The sequence below is a fragment of the Panulirus ornatus genome, chromosome 7, assembly GCF_036320965.1.
Source record: "Panulirus ornatus isolate Po-2019 chromosome 7, ASM3632096v1, whole genome shotgun sequence".
Taxonomy (NCBI): domain Eukaryota; kingdom Metazoa; phylum Arthropoda; class Malacostraca; order Decapoda; family Palinuridae; genus Panulirus; species Panulirus ornatus.
The window spans coordinates 29,305,693-29,331,025 of NC_092230.1; the positions used below are offsets into that span (position 1 = coordinate 29,305,693).

The 25,333-nt window shown below is 45.8% G+C and overlaps 1 protein-coding gene across 10 annotated transcripts in view; it reads right to left on the reverse strand.

Moving 5' to 3' along the window:
• Positions 1-25,333, reverse strand: part of Elk (Eag-like K[+] channel) — a 487,058-nt gene that overhangs the window by 45,332 nt on the left and 416,393 nt on the right. For all 10 annotated transcript variants that reach the window (XM_071663392.1, XM_071663397.1, XM_071663400.1 and 7 more), the window contains one exon: positions 16,791-17,024. In XM_071663392.1, the coding sequence (XP_071519493.1) occupies positions 16,791-17,024 (234 nt within the window). The remainder of the gene's footprint in view (positions 1-16,790; positions 17,025-25,333) is intronic.

A 25,333-nucleotide genomic window follows, 5' to 3' on the forward strand; every position in this document is an offset into this window, starting at 1 on the left:
AGGGATGGTCACCTGATGGTATTGCCAATCAGGTGAGGGATGGTTGGGTCATATAACACATCATGTAACCAATTTCCTTCGAGTTGTCATAAAGTGAGAGAAGGATGGTCCTTGTGGCCATATTGTCCCTATTCTTCTCTATATATTGTATTCGTCACTTCCATCCTTACGTCATCTGATATCTATAAATTGCTATCATTTTTTCCCCAAGATTTGTTTCCGTTGCCTTTGTGTCCTGCCGCTCCCGGAGTGAATGTGGACACTCAAGTCGTCATCCCTACGATTGTCAGTCTGTCTGTCTGTCTGTTTCTCTGTCAGTCTATAGATGCATTCTTATTAGTAGGAAAACACAAGAGCAATGCAAAATTGGAAATTCATATTTGCACCGTAGAAACCCCTTCTGAAGAGGGTGACGAACTCATTAGATTTTGGGCTTCATGATTGCATAAATCTGCATATTAATCAGGGAAAACTAATTCGTTTCGACAGTGCTATATTACTCGTGTGTAATGAATGTTTGGAAATTCAGATCTATGGGATATATATATATATATATATATGAGGCATAGGTGAATAGGATGGTATACATTAATTTCTTGCAAAGTGACTATCTTTTACTCAAAGCTGTAGCAGAGAGGCACATCTCTTGGTGTGTATCTGACCAAATCAACGGCAAAGTGATACCCTACTGGTGACTGCAGAGGAAAGAGGAAGGAGAGGAGTAGGAGGAAGGAGGAGGACAGGGAATTTCGTTGGTTATGGCCTCCTATCCAAAGTTTTTGGCCGTGTTTGCGTGTATTTGAGAGAGAGAGAGAGAGAGAGAGAGAGAGAGAGAGAGAGAGAGAGAGAGAGAGAGAGAGAGAGAGAGAGAGAGAGAGAGAGAGAGAGAGAGATGAACGTGTAGACTTGTTGTTTATACCAAGTCCTTTACGTGCATAGTTCTCTCACGTGTATGGGGGGAAGGAGGGTCTCGCCCACCTCTGCTTGCAGAGGCCACCGTCTCTGGGTCAGTATAAACATACAACCACACCACCACCACCACAGCTCAATGTGCCAGATGATTTACACTCTTTTTCATCCTGGGTGACTCATTTTTCACGTCCGAGAGAACCAACAGAAATCTATTTACATGACAACGGGCAGGAGGCAGCAATATCCTGAAGGAGTGTGTGGAGTAGGAGAGGCAGGGGGCTGCGTCAGGATATGCAGGGAGGGGTGGGAGAGGGAGACAAGTACTGGTGCTCCTAAGGGAGGGAGGATGAGGAAGGAGATGAAAGAAGACGGAAGCAGGTGAAGGAACAGAGATAGAAACTGAAAGATGATGGAGGAAGAGGGAACGAAGTGAAGGAAGGATGCGAAACACTGAGGTTGTTGACTCGAGCCTTTGCAAGGAAGGTTGTGGCATTGTTGAGTACGTCTCCCTGGTTAGTGGTGGTTGGGTTATTGGCTCACATAGCCTCCATCAGCCGTGTGATATGGTTTGGTGAAGTAACGTTGTGGCACAGTCACGCCATGGTAACGTCTTTCTCTGGCAAGGCTGGCTGGTGGTGTGGTGTGACGTTACACCGTGGTAACGCTACCTCTAGCATGGCTGGTGGTGTGGTGTGTGTGTGACGGCACAACATGGCAGAGCATCTTACCGTCTCTTAGTGCACACAGGCACCTGATTCAGCTGTCCCAGACCCCTCAGTCGTATATCACCGTCTCTTAATCCATAGTCTCTTAATTAATCATCTCCCATTTTAACATCTCTCAGTTTATGGTTTCCTGGTTTATTATGATTCATTCCCATATTAACTGAAGTCTTTGCTCTCCTTTCCTATTTCAACAGTACTTATATCCTCGGGAGTTCAACGGTTCCTGTTTCACTGTCAGTCCTGTGTTCGTCCTTCGTAAATGGTCCCCTGTATCCTCTGCATCAGCTGTCCACCAGTTCACTGACGTCCATTTCCCCGTCACCTGGACCACCGTCTGCAACTCGCCGTCTCCCAGTTCACCCTGGTACAGTGAACATTACATTTCAAGGCCTTAAACAACATACCATCCTATACATCAAACTCCTCCAGATTGTTCTTAGATTCCGAGTTTATTATCCTAAACTCCTTTTTACCGCCCCTTTCACCTAGTGTACTGCGCTCTATCCACAGTCCACCATCTCTTACCCCTCTCTACCTTTCCCTACCCACAGTCTACCATCTCTTACCCAAGTCTACTTTCCTGTATCCCCAGTTTACCATCTTTTACCAAATTTTTTACCCGAGTCTACCGTCATCTGCCCCAATCTACCGTCCTCTACCCCCAGTCTATCAACTTCAATTATCTGCTTTCCAGGTGGGGATGTGTCCCGTACTCTGGGACAAGGTCACCCTGGGAGGGTCATCATGTGACACAGTACGGGACGAGAGGCGAACTCAAGAGGGTCACTATGGGTCACAATCCGTGGCAGGGAAGTCACCCTGGGAGGGTCATCACGTGTCACAGTCTGGGGAAGGGAAGTCACCCTGGGAGTGTCATCACGTGTCACAGTCTGGTGCAGGGAGGTCACCTCGGGAGGGTCATCACGTGTCACAGTCTGGTGCAGGGAGGTCACCTCAGGAGGGTCATCACGTGTCACAGTCTGGTGCAGGGAGGTCACCTCGGGAGGGTCATCACGTGTCACAGTCTGGTGCAGGGAGGTCACCTCGGGAGGGTCATCACGGGCCACACAGTTCCACACCAGCGGCTGTCAATATCAGGCCGAAGGGAGGCAAGCGACGGCTACACAGGCCACGTCCACCAATGCTGACGCAGCCTCTCCACCACTCTATCCCCGTACCATATCTCCACCACCCGAACCCCAAAGCTTACCTCCATCTCCACCGCTTGAACCCCCAGTAACTTAGCTCCATCTGAAACCTAAAGCTTATTTTCACCATCTGAACCCCACAGCTTCTACTGCCTGAACCCCTCCACCACCTGAATCCTCAGCCTTATCACAACGACGTTAAAAGGCCTTTATAGGCTCTTGTGGTTCACCCTTAGGCTAGTGAACGCTACACCTCGCCTTCACCTGCACACACACACACACACACACACACACACACACACACACACACACTCTCTCTCTCTCTCTCTCTCTCTCTCTCTCTCTCTCTCTCTCTCTCTCTCTCTGTATATCTTATGTAACTGTCTATCTATCTCTTTGTCAATCTATCTTCCTCTTTGAACAAGACTTTCTTGAAAAGTTTTTAGCTTGTGTAGTCGTTCGTCATTGAACAAAGAGAAAATCTAAGAGAGTCGAGAGCTGTATGAGGACACTGCACACCTGCTGGATGCAACGACAAACTCCCCCGGTACATGTTAATGGTATGTAAACAGCATTACTTCGGAGGCAGGGTAAATGGACGCCAGAAAAGTGTTCGTCCCAGAGAGAGGAAGTTGGGTGGAAGGTTCGCCAGGGAGGTACCTCAAGTCAGGCACGCTTGAGGTGGTCAGGAAGAGGGAACAAGAGAGGCCAAACTACATGGGAAGCGACGTGGGAGTATAAAGGCGTGGCGAATACCGGGTAAAGAATAGTGCGTAGGAGTGCGGTGGGAGGACCTGGAAGTGGCGGACGAAGAGTAAAGAAGTGTGCGTGGGAGCCAGTGTGGAGAACAAAGGGCCGGACCAACACCGGATGACAGAATGCGTGGGAGAAATGAAGTACTGAGAAATGTGATTGGTAACGATTGGTGGGGTGGGAGGTTGCTGGGGAGACGGTGGAGGAAAAGATTTACAAAAGAATCAGGTGGGGAGATAGTAGAGAAGACTCTAGGGTGACAAAAAGGGAGACCTGGTTGGAAGATACAGATGGAAACAGTTGTAGGGGAACAGCAGAAGAGACCTAGGTGGGATTATGATCGGGTGGGAAGACTAGAGTGGGACGCTTGGGGTGGTAAAAAGAAGTTGAAGAAAATGGAGTGGAGGGACGAAGATAGGGGAGACTAAGACTGAGGAGTCTGTGGCTGGGAATGATAAGGATAGGCCAAATGATAAGAGATATTGACACCGATGACTATGTATGCAATACAGCAAATGTAAATATAGCTAAGTTAGGCATTACCCTTGCCCATTTGCTCCGTTTTTTAATATAGAGGACCATCGAAGAAAACGTATAAATCAACGATATATTTTGAAGTACTTGGAAAACGAAATAAAAAAACGGACTTCTTAGTGAGAATTTCTTGACTATTAATCATTTATCGAACAATAAATGTCTCAAATTCTAACAAAATAATTCAACACGAATCATTATTGTAAGGTAATTCACACTGTGATAATATATGAAAATTACCAAATCTTTTGTTTCATATAATTAACACATAGTTCGGATTTTTTTGCTTAATGACCTTCAAGTTTTGGGAGCCATTAATAATTTTTTTTTCTGTACTAGTTGGCAGTGTCCTGCCCAGCAAAGTAGCAACAGACGAAGAACGGTGTTATTTGTTCACGTCCAACTCTCTTGCTGTCAAGTGCACTGAAACCAAAGCTTACTATCCTCGAGCATGTCCCACAGACCTTTCTGTGATTTCCCCTGACCACTTCACATCGTCCCCTGCGTACTATATCGTTCCTATGTTCAGGTCACGCTGTTTCAAAGCATCTTTCACTGTATCCTTCCATCTTCACAACTCTGTCTTCTCGTTCCTTCTACTCGACACATATGCTCTCATTGTCGTTGTTTCCTCACTCATCCTCTCCTTATGTCCAAACATTACATCACACCCAGTTAAACTCTCTCAGTCGCACTCTAACTACCACAGCTCTTTCTTACTCTTCATTTCTTATCAAGTCAACCCACTCAACACCACATGCTGTCCTTAAGCATTTCATTTCTCACACTTCCTTTCGTACTTTTGTATCTATGTTCCACACCCAGCATTTACACAACACTCGGTGCAACTGATTTGGCTCTGGTGACAGACTTGAGTGACAAACTGTAGAAGCTGATGTCTCGTTTGGAGGATTGTGTGAAAGGAGATAGTTGATAGATCATGCGAGTAAAAGGAAAGTTATCATGTAAGGTAAGGAAGAAAAAAGATTGGTAGGAGTGTGAGTTTGAATGGAGAAAACCTGGAGAAAATGGAGCGTTAAAGATAGCTATGAGTGGCCATAGCAGTGGAATGAACCACGGGAGCTCAAGTAAGCTACAGGGTGGGTAAGTGGGATAAGATCCTGGTTGCACTGAGGAATGTGTGGAAGTAGAGGTTATTGTTAGTGAAAACAAAGTTAAATATGCTTGATAGTATTGTATACTCACCTTCCAGGTCCTTCCCCTAGCGAATGCAAACCCACTCGTATCTCAGTGACTCGCTACCCTATCTATTGACTGATTAAACAGCTTTGGTACCATCTCACATCCTCGCCACAGACCCACGGTATATTCATGACACCCTCTACAAAGCATCTCTATCAGTCCTATCATATGCTCTCTCCAGATCTATAGATGACATACAAATCCTTTTTCATTAAGTACTTCATGCACACATATTTCCCAAAGCAAACACCTGATCTACATAGTTCCCCCCTCAGTCCGATGCTCTGTGCATGCCACTATCCTCTTGAGGCCAGTCCATCTCCATATAATGCCAGGAAGTTGCTCGACTATTCCAAAGGTATAAAAAGTAGCAGTATTTCGTGAATCTTGACTGCGTTTCCATCAGCATGTCGATCACTTTCAAGTCCCCAGATATTTCCTAGTTGTAAATTTTGTATTTTATAGCATCTAGGAGTGTCTACATGTTCTTATAACACTTTCATGTGCACTGATGCCCTACAAGAACGGAGGGTTACTTGTTCCCATTGTGGAGCAGCACCACTTTCAGACTTCTCTTAGACGAGTCTATGAACAAGCGCCATTGAGAGGTAAGAGTCTGACTACTTTACGTAAGTTATGCGAGCGTCCTTCTTGAGCAAACATTTATCTTTTATACGAGATTCTGAAAGTTCACCTTTATCTCTCGGCTGTGCCAAAACTCTCATGAAAAGTAGACGTGAAGATACAAGAAAAGTAGACGTGAAGATACAAGAAAAGTAGACGTGAAGATACAAGAAAAGTAGACGTGAAGATACAAGAAAAGTAGACGTGAAGATACAAGAAAAGTAGACGTGAAGATACAAGAAAAGTAGACGTGAAGATACAAGAAAAGTAGACGTGAAGATACAAGAAAACGAACTGCATTTTCGACATCCGCGTCCAGATATATACCTCAAGTACAACACAGGCCATGTGTGATGATGAAAATTAGTTGTTGACCAGTGTGATGAGTGGGTTATTGTCCCCCCCATCCCCACCCGCCACCTACCCCACCAGTAATTAAGCAAAGGCAAATATATTGATTTAATAAGTATATTATCTTGGCTTGGGCCGTCTCCTCCGGGAACGAAGATGAGCTGATTAGCCTAAGCTATAACCACGTTTCTCTATTGCCCGCACATCCACAACCTAGCTTTACCCATGGTCCCACGGCCATTGATCTTAGCTTTACCCAACGGTCCCACGACTACTGATCTTAGCTTTGCCCCACGGTCCCACGACTGCTGATCTTAGCTTTACCACACAGTCCCACGAATACTGATCTTAGCTTTGCCCCACGATCCCACGACTATTGATCTTAGCTTAACCCAACGGTCCCACGACTACTGATCTTAGCTTTACCCCACGGTCCCGCGACTACTGATCTTAGCTTTACCCCACGGTCCCACGACTACTGATCTTAGCTTTACCCCACGGTCCAACGACTACTGATCTTAGCTTAACCCAACGGTCCCACGACTACTGATCTTAGCTTTACCCCACGGTCCCACGACTACTGATCTTAGCTTTACCCCACGGTCCCACGACTGCTGATCTTAGCTTTACCAACTGGTCGACGGGTGCTAAACGTAGTTTTGCTCATGGCTCAACGATAACTGAACATAGCTTTACCCATGAGTTGTCAACCACAGAACTTAGCTTTCAGGATGTGCCGAAGGACGCTAAACTTAGCTTTCACTATGGGTCAAAAGCCTCTAACCTTGACTTCACCTATGGAGCAACAGCTATTAGAATAACTATGACTCATGGTAGATAGTTACTAAGATAAGCTTTCCCCATGATGACACCTGCACACATGAGCTTTGCTTAAGATCTGACAGATAATCTTTAACTAAGGCTTATCATCCGCTAAGCTAAGCATTAGCAGAGGAATGTCAGCTGCTCAAATAATGTTTATACAAGTCCTGATAAATGCAAAATTAAAGCTTTATCCACAACTTGACAGTTACTAGCTTCAGTTTCAATAAGGAACTTGAAGGTACCGAATAAACCTTTAATGCTGACAGTTTCTGAGAGCTAAACTAAGCTGTAACCGAGGTCTGAAAGCTTCTAAGCTAAACCTTATCCAGTCCCTGACTGCTTCTGAATTTTGGCTCTTTACCCAAGTCTTGACAGCTAAGCTAAGCTTCACCCAGTTTTCTATTCTAACTTCACCTCACGTGTGATACCTCTAAAAGTAAGCTTTACCCAAAGCTTGACATCCTTTAAGTCAAGATTTACCCAAAAGCTTGACAGCTTTTAAGCCAAGCTTTACCCAAGGCCTAACATCTTTTAAAAGTAAGCTTTACCTAAGGCTTGACAGCTTCTAAAATAAGACTTTACCGAAAACTTGACAACTTAAAGTCCAAGCAGTAACAGAAGATCCCAGACGGCTAAGTTAAGCTTTACCCACGTCTTGACTGCTTCCAGACTAACCCACGGTCATGGTAAGATGACATTAAGGTCGATATGTTGAAATGGTTTCAGTGACGTGACCTTACGACACAACAATAGCAATAGCTTTAGAACATCATGAATGCATAATCATCCTCCCCTTCTCTCTCTCTCTCTCTCTCTCTCTCTCTCTCTCTCTCTCTCTCTCTCTCTCAACCAGGAAATACCAGGGACCAGTAAATACCAGGGACCAGGAAATACCATTCCCGGATGGTGGACTGACATTTAAAGGTTATGGTTATCCAGTCTTCACCACATAGCAGCAACCTGGAGCTGAAAACTATGACAGAAATCTACATAATACTTCCCTATCGAGCGACATCTAATCTTACATTTTGCCTCAGGAATTTCGCTTAGTCTCGTTAGGGAAAGATTAGAGAATTTACGAATGCAAAAGAAAAGATTTTCAAAATGTTGGATTACGAAAACGTGTGCGAGTAAGATGAACGTTTAATAGAGATCCACTGGGAAATAGGGTTTCAATCCCTTGAGCAAGACGGATCTCTTGTCTGGACCTCTCATACGTCCAAGGCGGATATCTCTGTTGTAGTCTACGACCCTATTGTGGAGTTAATGATTCTGCTTTTGACGAGATGATTGCAAGCCCAATGCATTTTTAATGAAGCCTTCAATAGCCTGCCACTGTAGAGTTCAAGGTCTTGCAACCTCTCAATGTGTTTCAATCCTCTTTATCTCCATGGTGTCATGTCTTCAATTTTCTCGAACCCATTCATTTCCTCTCTTTTGTTTGGTGATCGTACCAAGCAGCAGTGTTTAAGTTCACAGAAAATCATTTACCAGTAGTGTTTATTCTTTATCATGCCACTCAGTACTTGACTCGATGTTGTTATATTCTCAGTATCCTCTTTTGGATTCTCGATTTCATATACAGTGATTCGTACATCATTGGCGTTTGTTTCATTTTCTGTCACTTCTCGTATTGGACCCATCAACCATGTCATTAATGCTTTGTTAATCATCACATGAATTAGTTGCTACGAATATATGTCTTCTAATTCCATCAGATTTATTTTCTACCCAATATGAGATCACATCTAAGTCTTTCTGTATCTCTTATTTCATCATTATCTGAACCCATCAGTGTCAGGGAAGGACGGGATTGTACTCTCTTTAACTTCACTGTCGACCGTCTGATAATCAGTACGATCGAGTGATCCAAGGCCAGTGCCGTCCCCTTGTGGTATACCGTGTGAAGGATCGTCTCCATCAACCAAGTTTTTCTTTCTTTTTTTCTTCTTCATTTGCTGCTACTTTGAATGTTTGGTCCTATGCTTCATGTATCTTCTCGTTATTTTCTTTAGTAAGATACTATGGTTTACTTTGTCCACCGCCTTAGGAATAAATCTATCAATTATATATATATATATATATATATGAGAGAGAGAGAGAGAGAGAGAGAGAGAGAGAGAGAGAGAGAGAGAGAGAGAGAGAGAGAGAGAGAGAGAGAAGTCTATATGCAAAGTATTAATCTCTTGAGCATTACGGTACGACCCTTGCGTATGATTGCATGACCTATGACCTATGACCCTTCAGAATGGTAAAGGGAACAGAGGTACATTTGCATATGTACCCTAAATATATATCTAAATGTTCTTGAAATTTAAGACACGTAAGAGCCTTTCTTTCTTTGATCCTAAATCTAAGTAGAAAGGCTACAGAAAGAGGGAAAGACGAAAAAGAATTCTTCAGCTTCGCCCTACGAGGAAAGGTGGGGTTGTGCTAACAACCAGTCCCCGTGTAGCTGGTCTCCACACAGACAACATGGGAAACTGGTCATTCGCATGCTGCGCGTCCAGCCCTTAGGGACAGAGAAATGCAGACACTTCACAAGACCAGTGGTCAAAAGAACACTGGGCAGGCAGAAGGGAGCAACATCACGGTGAAGGGAAAGAAATGGATGAAGAGAGGTGATTACAGGAACGTTGACAAGACAGATGCATTCTCATGCCACTCGAAAAAAGACAGGAGAGCTACCTCAGATAATGCAATCCGTACTTAATAGTGGAGGTGGAGGGAGGGCGAATGTAACCTATGTGAGCAGGTTCTACCATCTGGGTACTGGCAGAGTTTGAGGGAGACGCAACGAGCTAGCACTGCGGTGTTTGTTACGTTCTCAGATATGACCCAGTTTGCTGTTGTTTTGCGATCACTCACTGTACAAACTCACGCTCTCTCCATCTGACACATGAAGCACGCAACTCCTTACTCTCTACTTTTGACGTTTCCTGTACTACTACGACTCCTGTCAACACACTGATATAAAGGATTATCCGTTGCCAAGTAAGAGTAGCACCACTGGTCGAAAGAGAGCAAATAATCGTCCAACCCTAACCCTGCCATTGGCACCGCTCTCACGACCCCTTTGACCAGTCACCAAGCGACCGTCACCCGCCTCACTTCCTCAGACACAATCATTTCCTAGACCTGGCTCTTTCTCTTTCCATCTTCGCAGTATACGTGGTCTCATATCCAACCATCCCTCTGTAGAGTGCCATATGGATACTTCTTCCCTTGATCTCTCTCCCAATCAAAACCCAGCTTTACAAGGCTACTTCTCCTTTACAGTATCATTTCTCTAAGCTCTACTATTATTTTCGTTCCGGGGACAATTTTCGTGTATATTGTAATGCAAAAAAACACAGCAATTATTTGCTTCTTTGATCTCAAATCTCCCAACTTGTGAAGCCATCTGGCCCAAAATTTCTCTACCCTCCGTAGCTTTGCTTTCTGTTTCGTATACTTTCCCCTCAAATTCACCCAACTATGTACGACTCTTCCGTTATTTGCCATGTTCCGCTACTCTCTTCACACTCATTGAAATCCTCTATGAAGGGGATTTGAATGTACACCGCAGGGATTGGTTAGGCTCCATCAAGGATGATCCCGGTGGAGCCGAGTCCGTTTTTCATTTCACTGCTAAACGATCTGGAACAAACACCGAAACATCCAGTACAAACCTCTGACAAACACGACCACTCTCTACAACGCACTCTGCTGCCTCTTTTTAAATCTCGAATTCCTCCATACGTCTGCTACTTCTGATTCCATTTTTTTTTCCTGCCACTTTCATTTAGGCTCGTCCACCTCATGCCTCGCTCTTGTCGCTCAGTATCAGAACTCGGTGATCATTCCAGCGCAGCTCTTCTGACTGATTTTCAGTGGGACTGGTACTGTCTTCTGCTGGCTGGGATGCTTCCAGCTAGACTGATCACGTAGCAGAAGTTATCTTGGCTGGGGTGGAGTCTTACATCCCTTCTTCTACCAGATTGTTCTCCCCCAACAATCACTGTTTAATCTCTCCTGCTCAGATGTCTGCTGCAACAGGGACAGAGTGTAGTGAGCCAAGAACTCAGGTCATTCCCCTGAATTCCACGCCGTTCTCGTATCTACTCGGGACTACTGCAGATCTTATCTTTGCAACACCAGGCAAATATAGATTAAGTGTGCTGATCTGATTTTTTGTTTACTTATAAGTCTTTTGCTCCTACGGGAAAAAACATCTCCAATAACGACTATAATTCAGCCTCTCTCCTCTTTCGACCCAATGATTCTAGTGCTGACTCTTTAGCTCATAATGCTGTTCTATTCAATATCTTTTTCTTCTCCAATTCCATGTACATTATATGACTGTCTTCCTACTTCATTTCTTCCCACTCAACCTTTCCCTGTCTTATATTTTCTTCGAGCAGGATCTTCTAGATAATTTCCCTTCTTCAAGCTGGCAAAGGATATGGTCCAAATAGCATACCTCTTCCAGTCCAACAGGCGTGTGTGCCTCTGAGCTGATTCCAATAATTCCTAACCTTCCTAGTCCCTCCAAAGAAAGGATTCCATTTGAACCTTCCAAACCATTGGCCTGTCACTCCTACCTCTGCTATCTCCAAAGTCCTTTGAAAAGTTGTTTATCTAAAACAATTAGAATCCCATCCCCTTCCCTTTGATCACCAACACGGACGGCCCTCGCACTGCTACGTCTATTGCTGATATCCTTTCGTGTGTGACTCATCTCCGGTTCTTCTCTATCAGATATTTCATGGGAACTTTCTCTTAGTCCTCGACATCTTCAGGGTATTTGACACGGATCTTTGATCCTCGAACTTTCTTCCTTTGGCTTTTCAGCTCCTCTTTGTTCACTGGCCGATCCACTGCGGTGTTAGTTGACAGAGAGACTTTCCTCCCCCACTTATACCATCAACAGTGGTGTCCTTTAGGGTCTTGTTTCATAGCCTACGCTCTTTCTTCTCTTCATACATAATCTTCCCTTTTGTTCTTAAACTTCATTCACGTTTACACTGATGATTCTACTTCATGTCTTTCAACTCGCTTTCCTTTTCCCTCCTTATTCTAATATTAGTTTTCTTTCTTGGATTTAAAAGTTTTCATTCTACATATTCGTTTTATTTCTCGCACTGAATGTAACTCTCTCCTTAAGTTGGCCCTGAACAACGTCTCTAACGGCGGTAAAACGGAAACACGTAACTTCTGTACAGATATCTTTCTAAACATACTAACTCGTTCCACTCTGTTTATTCTCATAACACCCAAAGGTTAACCCTGCAATAACATAAACAAGTCGGGCATAACCATATCCTCTACTGTTGTCCTGCAAACCCAACATTATCAGCATCGTACTACCTGTTTCTCAAATGCTGGAAGAGGTGTTGTAATGGGTCGGAATTATTCTCATTTGTTTTTCCGAGCCACTGTTCCATATGTACACGTACGTAGCTCCTCCTCCACCAAGCACTTTATAAGCCAGAGTGGAATCAGACGCCTTCCGTCTGATAATGTTATAGGGATCTCTCCTTAGGAGTACTGTTTTAGCCACCGCTCTCCTGAGTTGTGTCTGTGTGTCCCTCCTAGCAAGGCCTGGACGTGTGCCACGCGTTTTGTTGTTGCTTCCTATAGTTTCCATGTGGAGACCAGCCACACGAGGAGTGACCATCATGATACTACCCTCATTCCCTCGAAGAGTGAAGCTGTAGAAGTCTCTTCCTTCTTTTGTCTTTAATCTCTTCCTGTTTCTATTTCAGTTCCTATTTCTATGAGTCAGGTCTACAAACATTTGAAAGGTTTAGATCAAATTCTTCATTCATTCTTTCTTACTCTATCTTATTTTCATGCGAGTCGTCGATGAGCAAGTTATCTTTTGTCTGTGTCATATCGGCCGGTTGCTGTGCAACTGCTGCCCAGATGGAAAAACAATTACGGCACATATACAAACACGTCGCGGCTTTTGGGAGCAGATTTTGTGGTGTTCATCCTATGAGGATTTTCATGCTAAAGTGGTTGTACCCAACATGTTTATATCATCACAGGTTTTAATGGTAGCGTTGTGAAATTTGATAGTCGGAAACACATCGAAATCTAGAAAGAGGTTTAGTTAGAGATGACAGGATGTTTTATATAGCTGAAGTGTACAGACGTGGAGGAATTGGCCGGAAGGTGAGGGATGAATTATGGAATATAACAGCGAAGTCTTTGAGGGTAAGGATATTATTAGCCTTATGGCCTCGAAGTTGGGTGGCTCAAGATCCACGAGATGAGCCTAAGGTAAAGATTATGGCGAGAGATTTGACGATGAAGAGGAGGGTGAGGTGACCATGGACAAGTGAGGTTCATACAGAGGATCAGGAAGCGTTGTAGGCCGAGTCAACAGAGGAGAAGCAGGATCTGAGACTGCTGGTACTACCTCCACCCAGGTCTGGGGCGTCCGTGGAGGTGAGGTGGATGATAGTAACTTGGGCAGGCAGCTATCAAACAACGTTTAACCCTAGGACAGACAGCCATCAAACAACGTTTCATCCACGGGCAGACAGCCATCAAACAACATTTCAGGCAACCATCAAACGACGTTTCACCCACGGGCAGACAGTCATCAAACAACGTTTCACCCATGGGCAGACAGCCATCAAACAACGTTTCAGGCAACCATTAAACAACGTTTCACCCATGGGCAGACAGCCGGTAAAAGCGACTCTTCACCCACAGGTCGAAAAGTCAGTCAACTGGGATCTTACGTACGGACCAGCAACCATCACAGTAAGCTTCACCTCCCCGTGGACAGAGAGCCACAGAGCTAAGCTTCTCCTGTGGTTCGACTGTGTGGAGGGAAATGTGGTAGCGCGTGTGGGCTCAACTTTAACGTTGGATACCTGGGATCAAAGTTTGCAGACATCACTCGGCCTTAACTCCTGAATCAAGGAGAGAGAGAGAGAGAAAAAAGACTCTTTCCCTCTCTTTCGTTTTCGATTTGATTGGAAATTGAATTACACTAAGAGTTCATCAGGAAGTCAAAGAATAAATTCTTTTTTCAGGTGGATCGCAAATCTTCATTTCCTACATCCAGTCAGAGTTTCTGGACTTTTCCATCTGGTGGAGCATTTCGCAGGTTCCTCTCCAGTAGAGGATACGGGACTATATAATGGTCATGCAAGACGCTTGGAGGTACATCGGTGAGCGATTCCTCAACTGATGACTCCGACGGCACCATTATTACACTTTCGACTCTCATCATTGAGGGAGGAGAGAGAGTGAAGGAGAAAAGGAGGGAGAGGGAAATAGAAAAGGAGGAGATGGAGAATAAACTCGGCAAATCTCCTTAGCGACTTCCTTTACGGACGCGCTCTCAGAGCTGTGCTTAATTAACGGGACATTACCTGGAAGCCACACAAAAGGCGGTGGCGTGCCTAAAGGTAGAGTTCTCAGCCTCCCCTGCTTCTAATTTTCCTCTATGTGAGCGGCTCCGGTCGCGGGTAGGAGGCCTTTTCGAGAACAGGCCTTGAGGGAAGTACGAAGATATAAAAACAAAGGAATAAAAAGAAAACGGAAAAGATAGCTGAATTTTTTTTTAAAGGATTGGGTGAAATAACCTGTCAATTCAAAATTGGACAGTTGGTAACTGTTCGGGTCAAAACTTATGAAGTTTGAGCTTCATATTCTAGCAGTATGGGGAAAGAAACACGACGTCACCACGATCTATCCTCAAGTTGCCAACGGTTATACAGTAATGAAGCGAGGCAGTGGCTTGTCGAGTGTTACATGACAGATGGTCTCAGTGAATGATACATCAAAGCTGTAACTTGAGGTCTACCCTAAACTGATGCCCTGCAACTCCCAACTTCTCCTCCGACAAACAACAGATTCATCTACGATGCAAACCATCTACCGACCCCTCTGTAGACATGACCTCCTGGTCAAGGCCTAAGGCAGGTAGCACTTGTCGGTGTTTAAAAAGTAAGCGATAGTCTGCTGGCAGCGCAGGGTGACCATCGAACAAGGAAGACTTTCTTAGGGAAATACTGTGAAAAGTGATTCTCGATACACATTTTGCCTTAAGCTTGATGATGAAAAGACAAGAGGATAAACTGGAGTGTAGAGCAACTAGGAAACTGGCTGCTTTAAAAACATAGAGTTGTCGAGGCAGTAAAAGTAGCAAATTTCATTCATTTACTGCACTGTAATGCGACACCAGTGCCTTGTATGGCGTGTCCCTGTCACTTCCTGGTGAACTACATGGTCGAACAGGCGACTGCATGCCTCGAGTCTATTAACTAAACAACCAAACAACCAACGAGAGTGTTGTGTCCACATGACAACATCGTACTGATCTTCTGGGTTGTGCAGTCGTGGACAAGGTTAATCAACCTACTGAAGCACGACTGCATGACCCCGCCGAGGGTCGTGCAGTCGTGCTCAAGGATTGTACCATCCTGCTCAAGGGTCGTACCCTCGTGATCAAAAGGCTCATGTCCCTAAGCTCCTCTTGATCTTCACCTCCGCCATGGTCGACCCATGGAGGAACCCCGCAACACAAAAGCCACAACAAACATCACTGCCAATTCAAAGGTCCTTGTTGACAACGGTGAACGCCACAAGTGAATGAATATTTTTGTGTAATCCATTGTCAGGCCAGGCGGACGGCCGGGCGGCGCTAACCAAATCGAACACTTCACCAGCGTTTTTTCGTTCCACCTGGATGTGGCGGTGTGTTTATGCAGTCAACGAGGACATGTCCTCTGGACCACTGAAAGTATCTAGTTGTCCGCTGGCCTCGTCGCTTTCTTCTCAAGAACTCGCTTCCGTAGTTAAATAAATCATTGAATAAACCGTATCCCAAAGATGGTCAATGAGAGAGAGAGAGAGAGAGAGAGAGAGAGAGAGAGAGAGAGAGAGAGAGAGAGAGAGAGAGAGAGCCATAAATTCAAGACTCTTAGACCCAACCAAAGACCCTGAGCTCTCCCATGTATTTATACATACAGTAAATCTAAGAAATGGTTAATGTAGCCCATAAATCGTGTCAACAGCCACAGGCATAACTTTCCATTCCACGTCAAACACGCCCAGACGAGCGAGCCATGTGGCCTGGTACGTGAATGTTTGGTGCACACACTCCCCCAAGCGCCGGGCACATTGAGACCGAAAGAAAAGGCCTAAACTCTGCACGTAAAGCAGGCGTTCCCTCCATCCCCTGAGGCAGCTTTCAACACAAATCTCAAGAAAATACCAAAATTTTAAATCTGTATATCTTAATGGTTTTCTCACTGCTTATGCCAGTATAGGCTGGAATGATGTGGCCAGTCAAAACGATATAGACGTAGCTCATTCAAAAGTTTCAGAGATACTTTCAAAACAGTAGAGGGATCATATGACTATGTGGAAATGCGTAACAAGTGGCTAGTTTTTCTGAAACTAAGCTAAAATCGGTGGAACAATGTAATATAGAACGACCTATCCCCGAGGTAGCTCTCAACACGATTCTTGTTAAGAAAAAAAGGATACCAGAATTCCAGATCTGTGGGTTTTGTCGGTTTTCTTATTGTTCTTGACACGATGGGATGATATCGTCAATGAAAACGATATATGTAGACGTGGGTTGGGAAAGTTTCAGTAATACTTTCACAGCAGAAGAGGGACTATATGCCAGGTTGACGTAGTAAGTGTTATCCCGGTTGATAAATATATTTATCAACCGGGATCAAGAGGGATCATCTTTACTTACCATGCTTCTTGTAGAACATAACCTCAATCTTCAGCTCAGATTTACTCTCAAGGGCCTTCTCGATGGCGATCTTGTGTTCGTCCAGGGTCTCCGGGCCGTAGAGGAACTTGCAGGCGCACCCCTTCTGCATGATTTGGGCGCGCGCGTACCCTGTGAGCTCGCAGAAGCCATCGCTGCAGTACACGATCGGGTACAAGGAGGGCACCTGCGCGTTGCCCAACACGAAGTTGCTGTCTGTTGGGCACAGAATGAAGCATAGTTAATACCTTGTTCAAACTAACAAAAAGGAAAAAAACAAAGCTGACATCTTTTCCAAAAGAAATATATATAATATATATATATATAATATTTTAATGTTAGCTGAGTATGTGAAGGCAACTGATGCCCCAATCAAGGACATCTCATTTACACTATATCTGTATACCCTAGCCTGAACCACTTACCCTTTTTATTGACTAACTAGGCGTGGATGAACAGCTGGGTTGACTGTATACCGACTGCCACAACCAGGATTCGAATTACGTCGAGTAGGAACACCAAGGTATATGTAGGGTCAAGTGAGCAGTTGACGAGCCCCACCGTACCTCGTCCTCAGTAGTGTCCACTATCTGTCCCTAAGAACCAGCAACTCTTCCTTCCAATTACGTGGTGACACGTGCATGTATAACAATCAAGTGCCAGCAACCTGGTGCCAGTCAAGATGGAACAGATACTTGGGAACAAAAGTGAAATGCTCCCCCATGACATTTCCGAACCACCGCGCCAACCTGGCGATTTCCCAGTGCGCAAGTGAGGGTGTCCGGCGCTTTCAAGCCGCTCACGCCTCTCGGCATCTATAATCCCAAGATGGGTGTTTGAACCTTTCACGGAGCACTTAACTCTATGGTAAATGCTGCTTTATCTCGCTGTTATCAGTCAGGAACTTTGGATTAATGGGGACTTGATGTGTGCAGAGGAACACGTAGAAGACAGCGTCCTTCCTCACACACGCCGGCCACGTCATGAAAAAAAGTGTGTTAAACTCTGGATGAGGTTACGAGTTCAATACTGCAAGTACGTTTAAGATAGAGGTGATGAATCTTACTAAGGGAGAAGATGGTGATGTATCGAGGTGATGTCTTATTCTCATAACCTTAGAGTAGTTCAGTCCATTTCGAATCAAGTCTGTAGCATAAGACTTTAATCATCGGTCTGTCATATTACATGAATGCTTTACATCGAAAGGAAAATACAGTCAGACGTAGATTAAAGTATCTGACTAAGAATCATTATCGAAATAACATCACTGTTTACCAGCAAGGCCTAACTTAACCATCTATCTCATCTATTAATAACATACAAGCAAGATATCTGGCCTTCCATCAGACCGCCAATTTATGAATCTCGAATGTACAGATTGTATCTACAAAAGCAATTGAGTTTTATGAATGCATCAAAAAAATCCTTGACACATACTGTACAAAAAAAAAGAAAAAAAGCATTCGGATGCATTAAAACTTCAGCATGTAATAATAACTTTCACCACAAAAACAACATTCTTATTTGTTTTCAAAACATCCCAGCTCTACACATCGAGATGGAAAAATAACACTGCATGTTTTGCTGCGTAAAAATCGAGACTAAATATAGCAACAACAGATTTCAGAAAAGGAGAAAAGATGTGGACGAGTGTAGCGAGACCCTTAAAATTTACCCGAGTAACGAAAAACTGAGCAATCTAAGATGTTATTTATAAGGTTCAACAAATACACGAATGTACAGTCTCAGTGGACATGTTTTCCTCACAGCTGCACGTTCGTCCGGTTCCCCACAATCGAACCAAGACACTGCACACTCGGTACCTCCTGAGGTCATACTCACTCACCCCCGCTTCTATTACTGTCGATGTCACTGTCTTCAAGTCTCACCACCTCACAACCGCCGTCATGTGGCGTCCTTCACTACCACAACTCCTGGCCAAGTCTATCATCACCATTACTATCAACGGTAACTACCGACCTCCACAACCACTTACTACCATCGGCCATCGTTATCATCAATTGTTGCTACCATAATAATCCCAGGTTGCAATAGTGTGTACCACTACCAGTATCGCAGCCATCGATAACTACCACCATTCATTACTATCGTCTACCACCATCACTGTGTGCGTTACCACTACATCCCTCGACCACCATCACCTCTACCACTATCCAACACCGCTGTCAACCAGCATTACTACTACCACCACCACCACCACCCACCACTATCAGAATATCTCTCAACCACCACCCCCTACCTTCAACCACCATTAACCACCATCACCACTACCACTATCGTGCACCAGGACTAGCCGACTCTCTGCAAAAAAAGCATAAAAAAAAGTGTTGACCTCAATATGTTTTTCAGATATTCAGAAACTGTTGGACGTATAAAGCCAAAGGTACAGTATTGCTGGTTGAAGGGTCCGAATTAAAGGCAGTGCAGGCTTGAGTTAAGGGTGTGGGACAACACCATACTCCACGGCCACAGTGAAGACTGTGACCCGTTGGTCATACGCTGTGTGGCCACTTCCATCACTGTGGCGTGAGAGGACACTAGAGCATAGCATCCTTCCTCAGCTTCCGTCATACTGGATTTCCCGTTTATTTCCTGCCAATATCTCCCCCTCTCCCCACTCCACGATAAAGCGAGAAAGGTTCATTAGAACAATCATACAGAACACCGAGGTGTACCCTCCCTGGATGAACGTGTAGATACAAAGCAACGCAACCACCGTCACATACACACACACCCACATACGCACACACACACACACACACATGTACATACGCCCGTCACCTGTCACAGAGAGAGAGAGAGAGAGAGAGAGAGAGAGAGAGAGAGAGAGAGAGAGAGAGAATCACTGCCAGCCGTCGTCGCCTGCAACATGAGCCAACGGTGAGGGTAAGGAAAGATAAGAAACATGGATAGTGAGGGAGGGAGTCAGGAGGCCAGAGGGCAGGCAGTAACTTGCTGGGGCTCGGTTAAAGAGACGTTGCCGGGGCAGTTACCGGGGGACGGCGCCCCTTGCCAGGCCCTCAACGGCACCCGCTGGACCCGACTGGAGCGTTCCTCACACCTCCGCCGCGACATTACTGCCTCCAGGGGGGAGGGTGTGTTGAGGAGGAGGAGGGGTAAGGGCAGGTCGTAAAATCTAAGTGACAAGCGCACGGAAATCTAACACCCCCTGGCGGGTGTGGGGAGTGTGGCACCTGCGGCTCAGGTGGTGTCCGGAGGGGACGACCCTGGGAGTGTGGGGCGTGGGGAGGTGTTGTCGGAGAGGAAGACCGTGGGAGTGTGGGGCGTGGGGAGGTGGTGGTAGGAGAGGACGACCCTGGGAGTGTGGGGCGTGAGGAGGTGGTGGTAGGAGAGGAAGACCCTGGGAGTGTGGGGCGTGAGGTGGTGGTGGTGGGAGAGGAAGACCCTGGGAGTGTGCGGCGTGAGGTGGTGATGGTGGGAGAGGACGACCGGTCGAATGTGGAGCGTGGAGAGGTGAGGGACAGGACGACCCTGGGAGTGTTAGCCTGTGAATGAGGTCAGTATGATGAAGAGCTGATGTTCACGAGAACAGAAGTGTTCTCCAGACCGAAACTTGTACATTAATATCTATCAGTCCAGTTATATAATTGATTCACTAAGTGTCTATGGTCTATATATTAATAACAATTTCCAGGATTCGTGCTGTTAGGAGAGAAAAATTTAAGATATTAACAAAAACCTCACATACCAGTCAAATGCCGGATTTGACTAATGCCCTTTATGACCATATTTTCATCTCGCATTTTGCAAGGCGTCTTTAGAAAGAAAGAGCACAGGTATGGAATAGGGTCTACAGGAGAAACGGGCGTTATAAGTGTTTCCTCAAGACTCAAGTCACCTCACTACAGACTTGTAATGAGGGAAGTTCCATGAATGAAGAGGGAACTGCTATCATTTCTTAGGGAAATGATAGCAGTTTCCGCAGCTGCAGAATTCGTAAGTTCATCTTAGAAAGTTCAGAAAAAAAAGAAAGGCATCCAGATAGGTAGGCAGGTAAGAAGGCTTGGAAGCAAAGCAGGCAGCTGGGTCATCTTGGTTGGGCGTACCAGGACTACCTCGGCCAATAAGCAACCCTTATGAGATCAAGAAAGTTCCATACAGTATATAATTCACCTGGAGGTGGGAGCTTGAACTTCAGACGCAAGTAGTTCTCTACACCTGGTGTCTGATCTAAGGAGACTAGTGGATCACGAGGCGGGAGATCATAAAGAAAGAAAAAAGATAAGAAATTATAGATGATAAAGGAAAAAGAAAATAAAGAATTAAAAGAAGGATTATATAAAGAATAAAGAGAAGGAGGCGAGGATGAAGATATTAACGGTTGCATCAAACGCTGTGTCAAGGCGACTGTTGCAAGAACACATCCCACCGGCCGTCACCAGGCCAGACCAGCGGCGTGTGTGTGGGTGTTCTCTGGGTTGATACTGACGAGCTCCGTCTGTCTGGAGAAGAGAAGGGCGATATATTACCTCCCCGCGTCCCTGCTGGGAACACTGAGTTTTGTATACGATTACACAAGAGTCAGGTCAAAGGCCCTGACATCATAGTCAGAGGTCGTGCTGTCGTGCTCAAGGGATTACACCATTATTCCGACTCTGGCTGAGGTGCACGTTGGCTGCTCTCACATTACTGAACCGGTGCGGAAAGACGGACTCTAAGGTACAGCAAGAGGTACACCACCTTTGGAAGGACGGCACAGACACGGACGGAGCCAGAGAGGATAAAGGGATAGTGGAAAGATTATAGTAAGGTGGAGGATATCTGGCAAAGGTCGTTAGGGAACACGCGCGCACACATGCGCACGCACACACACACACAAGCACACACACACACACACAATACACACACACACACACACACACACACACACCTGCGCGCGCGCGCGCGCAGGTGTTGATGATGGGAAGACAATGAGAGAATGCACGAGTGCCTTTGGTCTGCGTGTGAGAACCACCAACAATACCATCACAATCACCTCCACCACCAAACCCCGCCGCCACTATCGCCTACACACCCCCCACCATCACCACCAGCACTTGCCAGTAACTAAGGATCAAAGTCATTTAGAATCATTTACTTTCCAGTCACTAAGGATCAATTACAATTACTTTTAAGTCAGTGCCGATGATCTTCACAGCCATGACTGATCATCCGAGTGCTTGCCTCTCCCCTCCATGAAGACCTGCAGTTCCAAGGCTGCATCGCCCTCACTCTGACGAGGAGACAATGGGATCAACGCCCGTGTGTGTGTGTGTGTGTGTGTGTGTGTGTGTGTGTGTGTGTGTGGAGCTACAGGTGGACGAGATCCTGGTCCCTCTAGTGACGTGTTATTGCCCCAGAGCGACAGGGTAAACACATGGGGACAGGGGAAACAAACCGCCAGGAGATGATGCAGATGGTGAGCGTCATGCAGACACAGAGGCCGACGGACCTTGCCGCTGCTGCTGCTGCTCTCAAAATAAGACGACTGTCAGGTCTGGTATACTTTCGTAAATGACACTCCCACGACCGACCTTTCTTTATAGTGTCGACGTATGAGGCGTAACTGTCATCTACCGTGTCGACTTACTGGATGTGACTGTCTTTCACAGTATCGGCACATCAGATGTGACTGTTCTCTGGGGTCGACACATCAGATGTGATCGTTCTCTGGGGTTGACACATCAGATGTGATCGTTCTCTGGGGTCGACGCATCAGATGTGTCTGTTCTCTACAGTATCGCCACATCAGATGTGACTGTTTTCTTCGGTGTCGAGATATTGGATGCGACTGTTCTCTAGTCTACAGTGTCGACGCGTCGATCGGTCTTCACCTCTCAAACACGACGGAGTGACCCCTTGCGCACAATTTCACGACCCTTGCGTAACATAACGTGACCATTGACCCAACCCCGAAGAGTAGGCTTAAAAGCCAGGCTGTCATACCCAGGGGCTATATCATATCGCAGTGCTCAAGAGTCGTTATGTCGTCCTCAAAGGGATATTTTTAATAAGATTCTCGCTATATGCAACCAAGATCAACACGGGGGACTGAGTAAAGTATGCACAGCTCTCAAATCTTCGGTCAGCACTTCATCAGGAGCTGCTGGCCTCACCCACCGTCATACTGGCCGCCCGCTCTGCCAGGCAAGACCGCCAGAGTTTGCTGAGGTGGGGTACGTCGTTGCTGCTCAAATTCACGCCAGACCTTAGCTTAGCACAAGCCCCCTTGCCTGTAGATGGTCCACTGTCCCATCCGAGGCGTGTCAGATTTGCATTGTCAGCCTGGACTGTGTGCCGAGACGGGACAAAGGAGAAGGACCTGGGGACACCTGCCTGTCCACCTTCAGTCAATACACGGGTCGTCGGTCCCTACAGGGGTAACACACACAAACGCACTCACACCTCTCTCTTTGTCCTCCGCCACCTCTATCGAGGTAACGCTATGATCAGTTTGCAATTAATTGTCTGATCCCCTATTGTATAAATTCTCTCAGTATCAATTTGTTTTTAATCTAACCGTTTCTATTCAATTTTATGCGTGTCTCTCTTATTTCTGTATCTTATTCATTCTTCTTCGTTTTGAAATTTCTTTTCTATTGACTATTTACCCTTAAAGTCCATATTTGGGATATCCACTTTACATACTAGACCATCCACTGAGCCTTTGTCTCTCCACACAATCTTCTCAACATCACCTTATTGAGCACCCTTTCCTACCAGCTGGTTGCAAGTATTAAACCCTCCTTCGTCCTCCTCCTTCGTCCTCCTCCTTCATACGAACGTAATGAAGAAAGAAAATGACCGGAAGGCATCATTGGATGCATCGACGACCACCGTAGAGACACAATGATGAGTAACGGTGTGCTGTCACGGGTGGAGGTCCCCTCGGGAGCCAGCCAACCAGCCAGACTCTTGTGACTCATCCCAGTCAACACCAGGTGACCCAGACGTCAGCATCAGTGGTGAACTGATACAGCTGTTCCTCGTATACCTTCGTGGCGTAAGGCCATCCACACCAGGAGAGAGAGAGAGAGAGAGAGAGAGAGAGAGAGAGAGAGAGAGAGAGAGAGAGAGAGAGAGAGAGAGAGAGAGAGAGAGAGAGAGAGAGAGAGCCCTGTGGATCCAGTAACCCTGGGATACTGCGTAAGGAAAACATGCCAAGTTCTGACAACAACTTTGAGGCTCGCACAAATACCCTTGAGAGGTGCTGTGAGAGCTTGGGATGGCAAGCTGGCTGTGTGTTATGGCTCCCAGATGACGGTGATGCACACACACACACACACACACACACACACACACACACACACACCTTCCGTATGACTTGGATAAACGAGGGGAAATTCTTCCATTCCTTGACAGCTTACAACAGCTTCCAGTTTCTCCTTACAATCGTGATCAGTCCTGAACCCCCGAGAGAGTAAGATGACTTCTCAGCTCCTGTGACAAGACGGTGGTTCATAGTCTCTACTTCCATCACGAGTTCATGGTCGCTGAGAGCCACAATGGCCCCCTGGGCTCCTATGATAACGCTGGTTCATGGTTCCTTGTGGAACACCACGGTATCCTACGTTCCTCTGACAGGACACCGGTTCATGGTTCCCTGTGTTCCTCTGATAGGGCACTGGTTCGTGGTTCAGTGAGGACATATAGATCGTGGGTTTCCATAGTGAGGATACAATAGTTCGTGTGTTGCTTTAGTGTGTATACAATAGCTCTCGGGTTACCCTGGAGTAGATGCAGTATCTCTGGTAGGGATACAATAACTCATGTGTTGCCATTGTAGGATAAAAGCGCTCGTGGGCTTTCATGGTGGTGATACAATAGCCCATGACTTGCCATGGTGAGGCTACAGTTGGACATGGGTTGCTTTGGTGAAGATACAAAAACTCATGGGTTGTCTAGGTGGGGATACAATAGCATATGGGTTGCCCTGGTGAGGATACAATAGCTCATGGATTACCTTGGTGAGGAAACAAATAGCTAGTGGGTTCGTTGCTCTGGTTGGGATACGATAGCACCTGGGCTCCAATGGTGGTGATACAATGGTTCATTGGGTTTTCTAGGTGGGGATACAATAGCTCGTGGGTTGCCTGGTCGGGTTACAATAGCTGCTCGTGGGTGGCGCTAATAACACGGTGGCTTTTGGGTCGATACCAGATACCCTTGTTAGTGGTCGCCCAGGTTTCCCTTGCAGAGGGTAGGCCTACAGGCCCTAGTAATTTCCAAGGGGCTAAAATACAGCAGAGGGATACTAAGATGCTAATTATTTCTTCATTTGTTCCACACTCTTCATTTCTGTCAGCCTCTTTGTAGAAGTGAGTGTTTTTCTTGTGGTCTGGTATACCACTATGGTAGGTTTGACGTGAGTGTATGATAATCTGGTCTGTACACGGATCTACCAGGTCGTAATCTGTACCTGGGACGTCATCCCGACGACCTGGGAAGGCACAGGTCACCAGCTCTACTTAATGGACAGACGGATCGTGATGTGAATGTCGAAA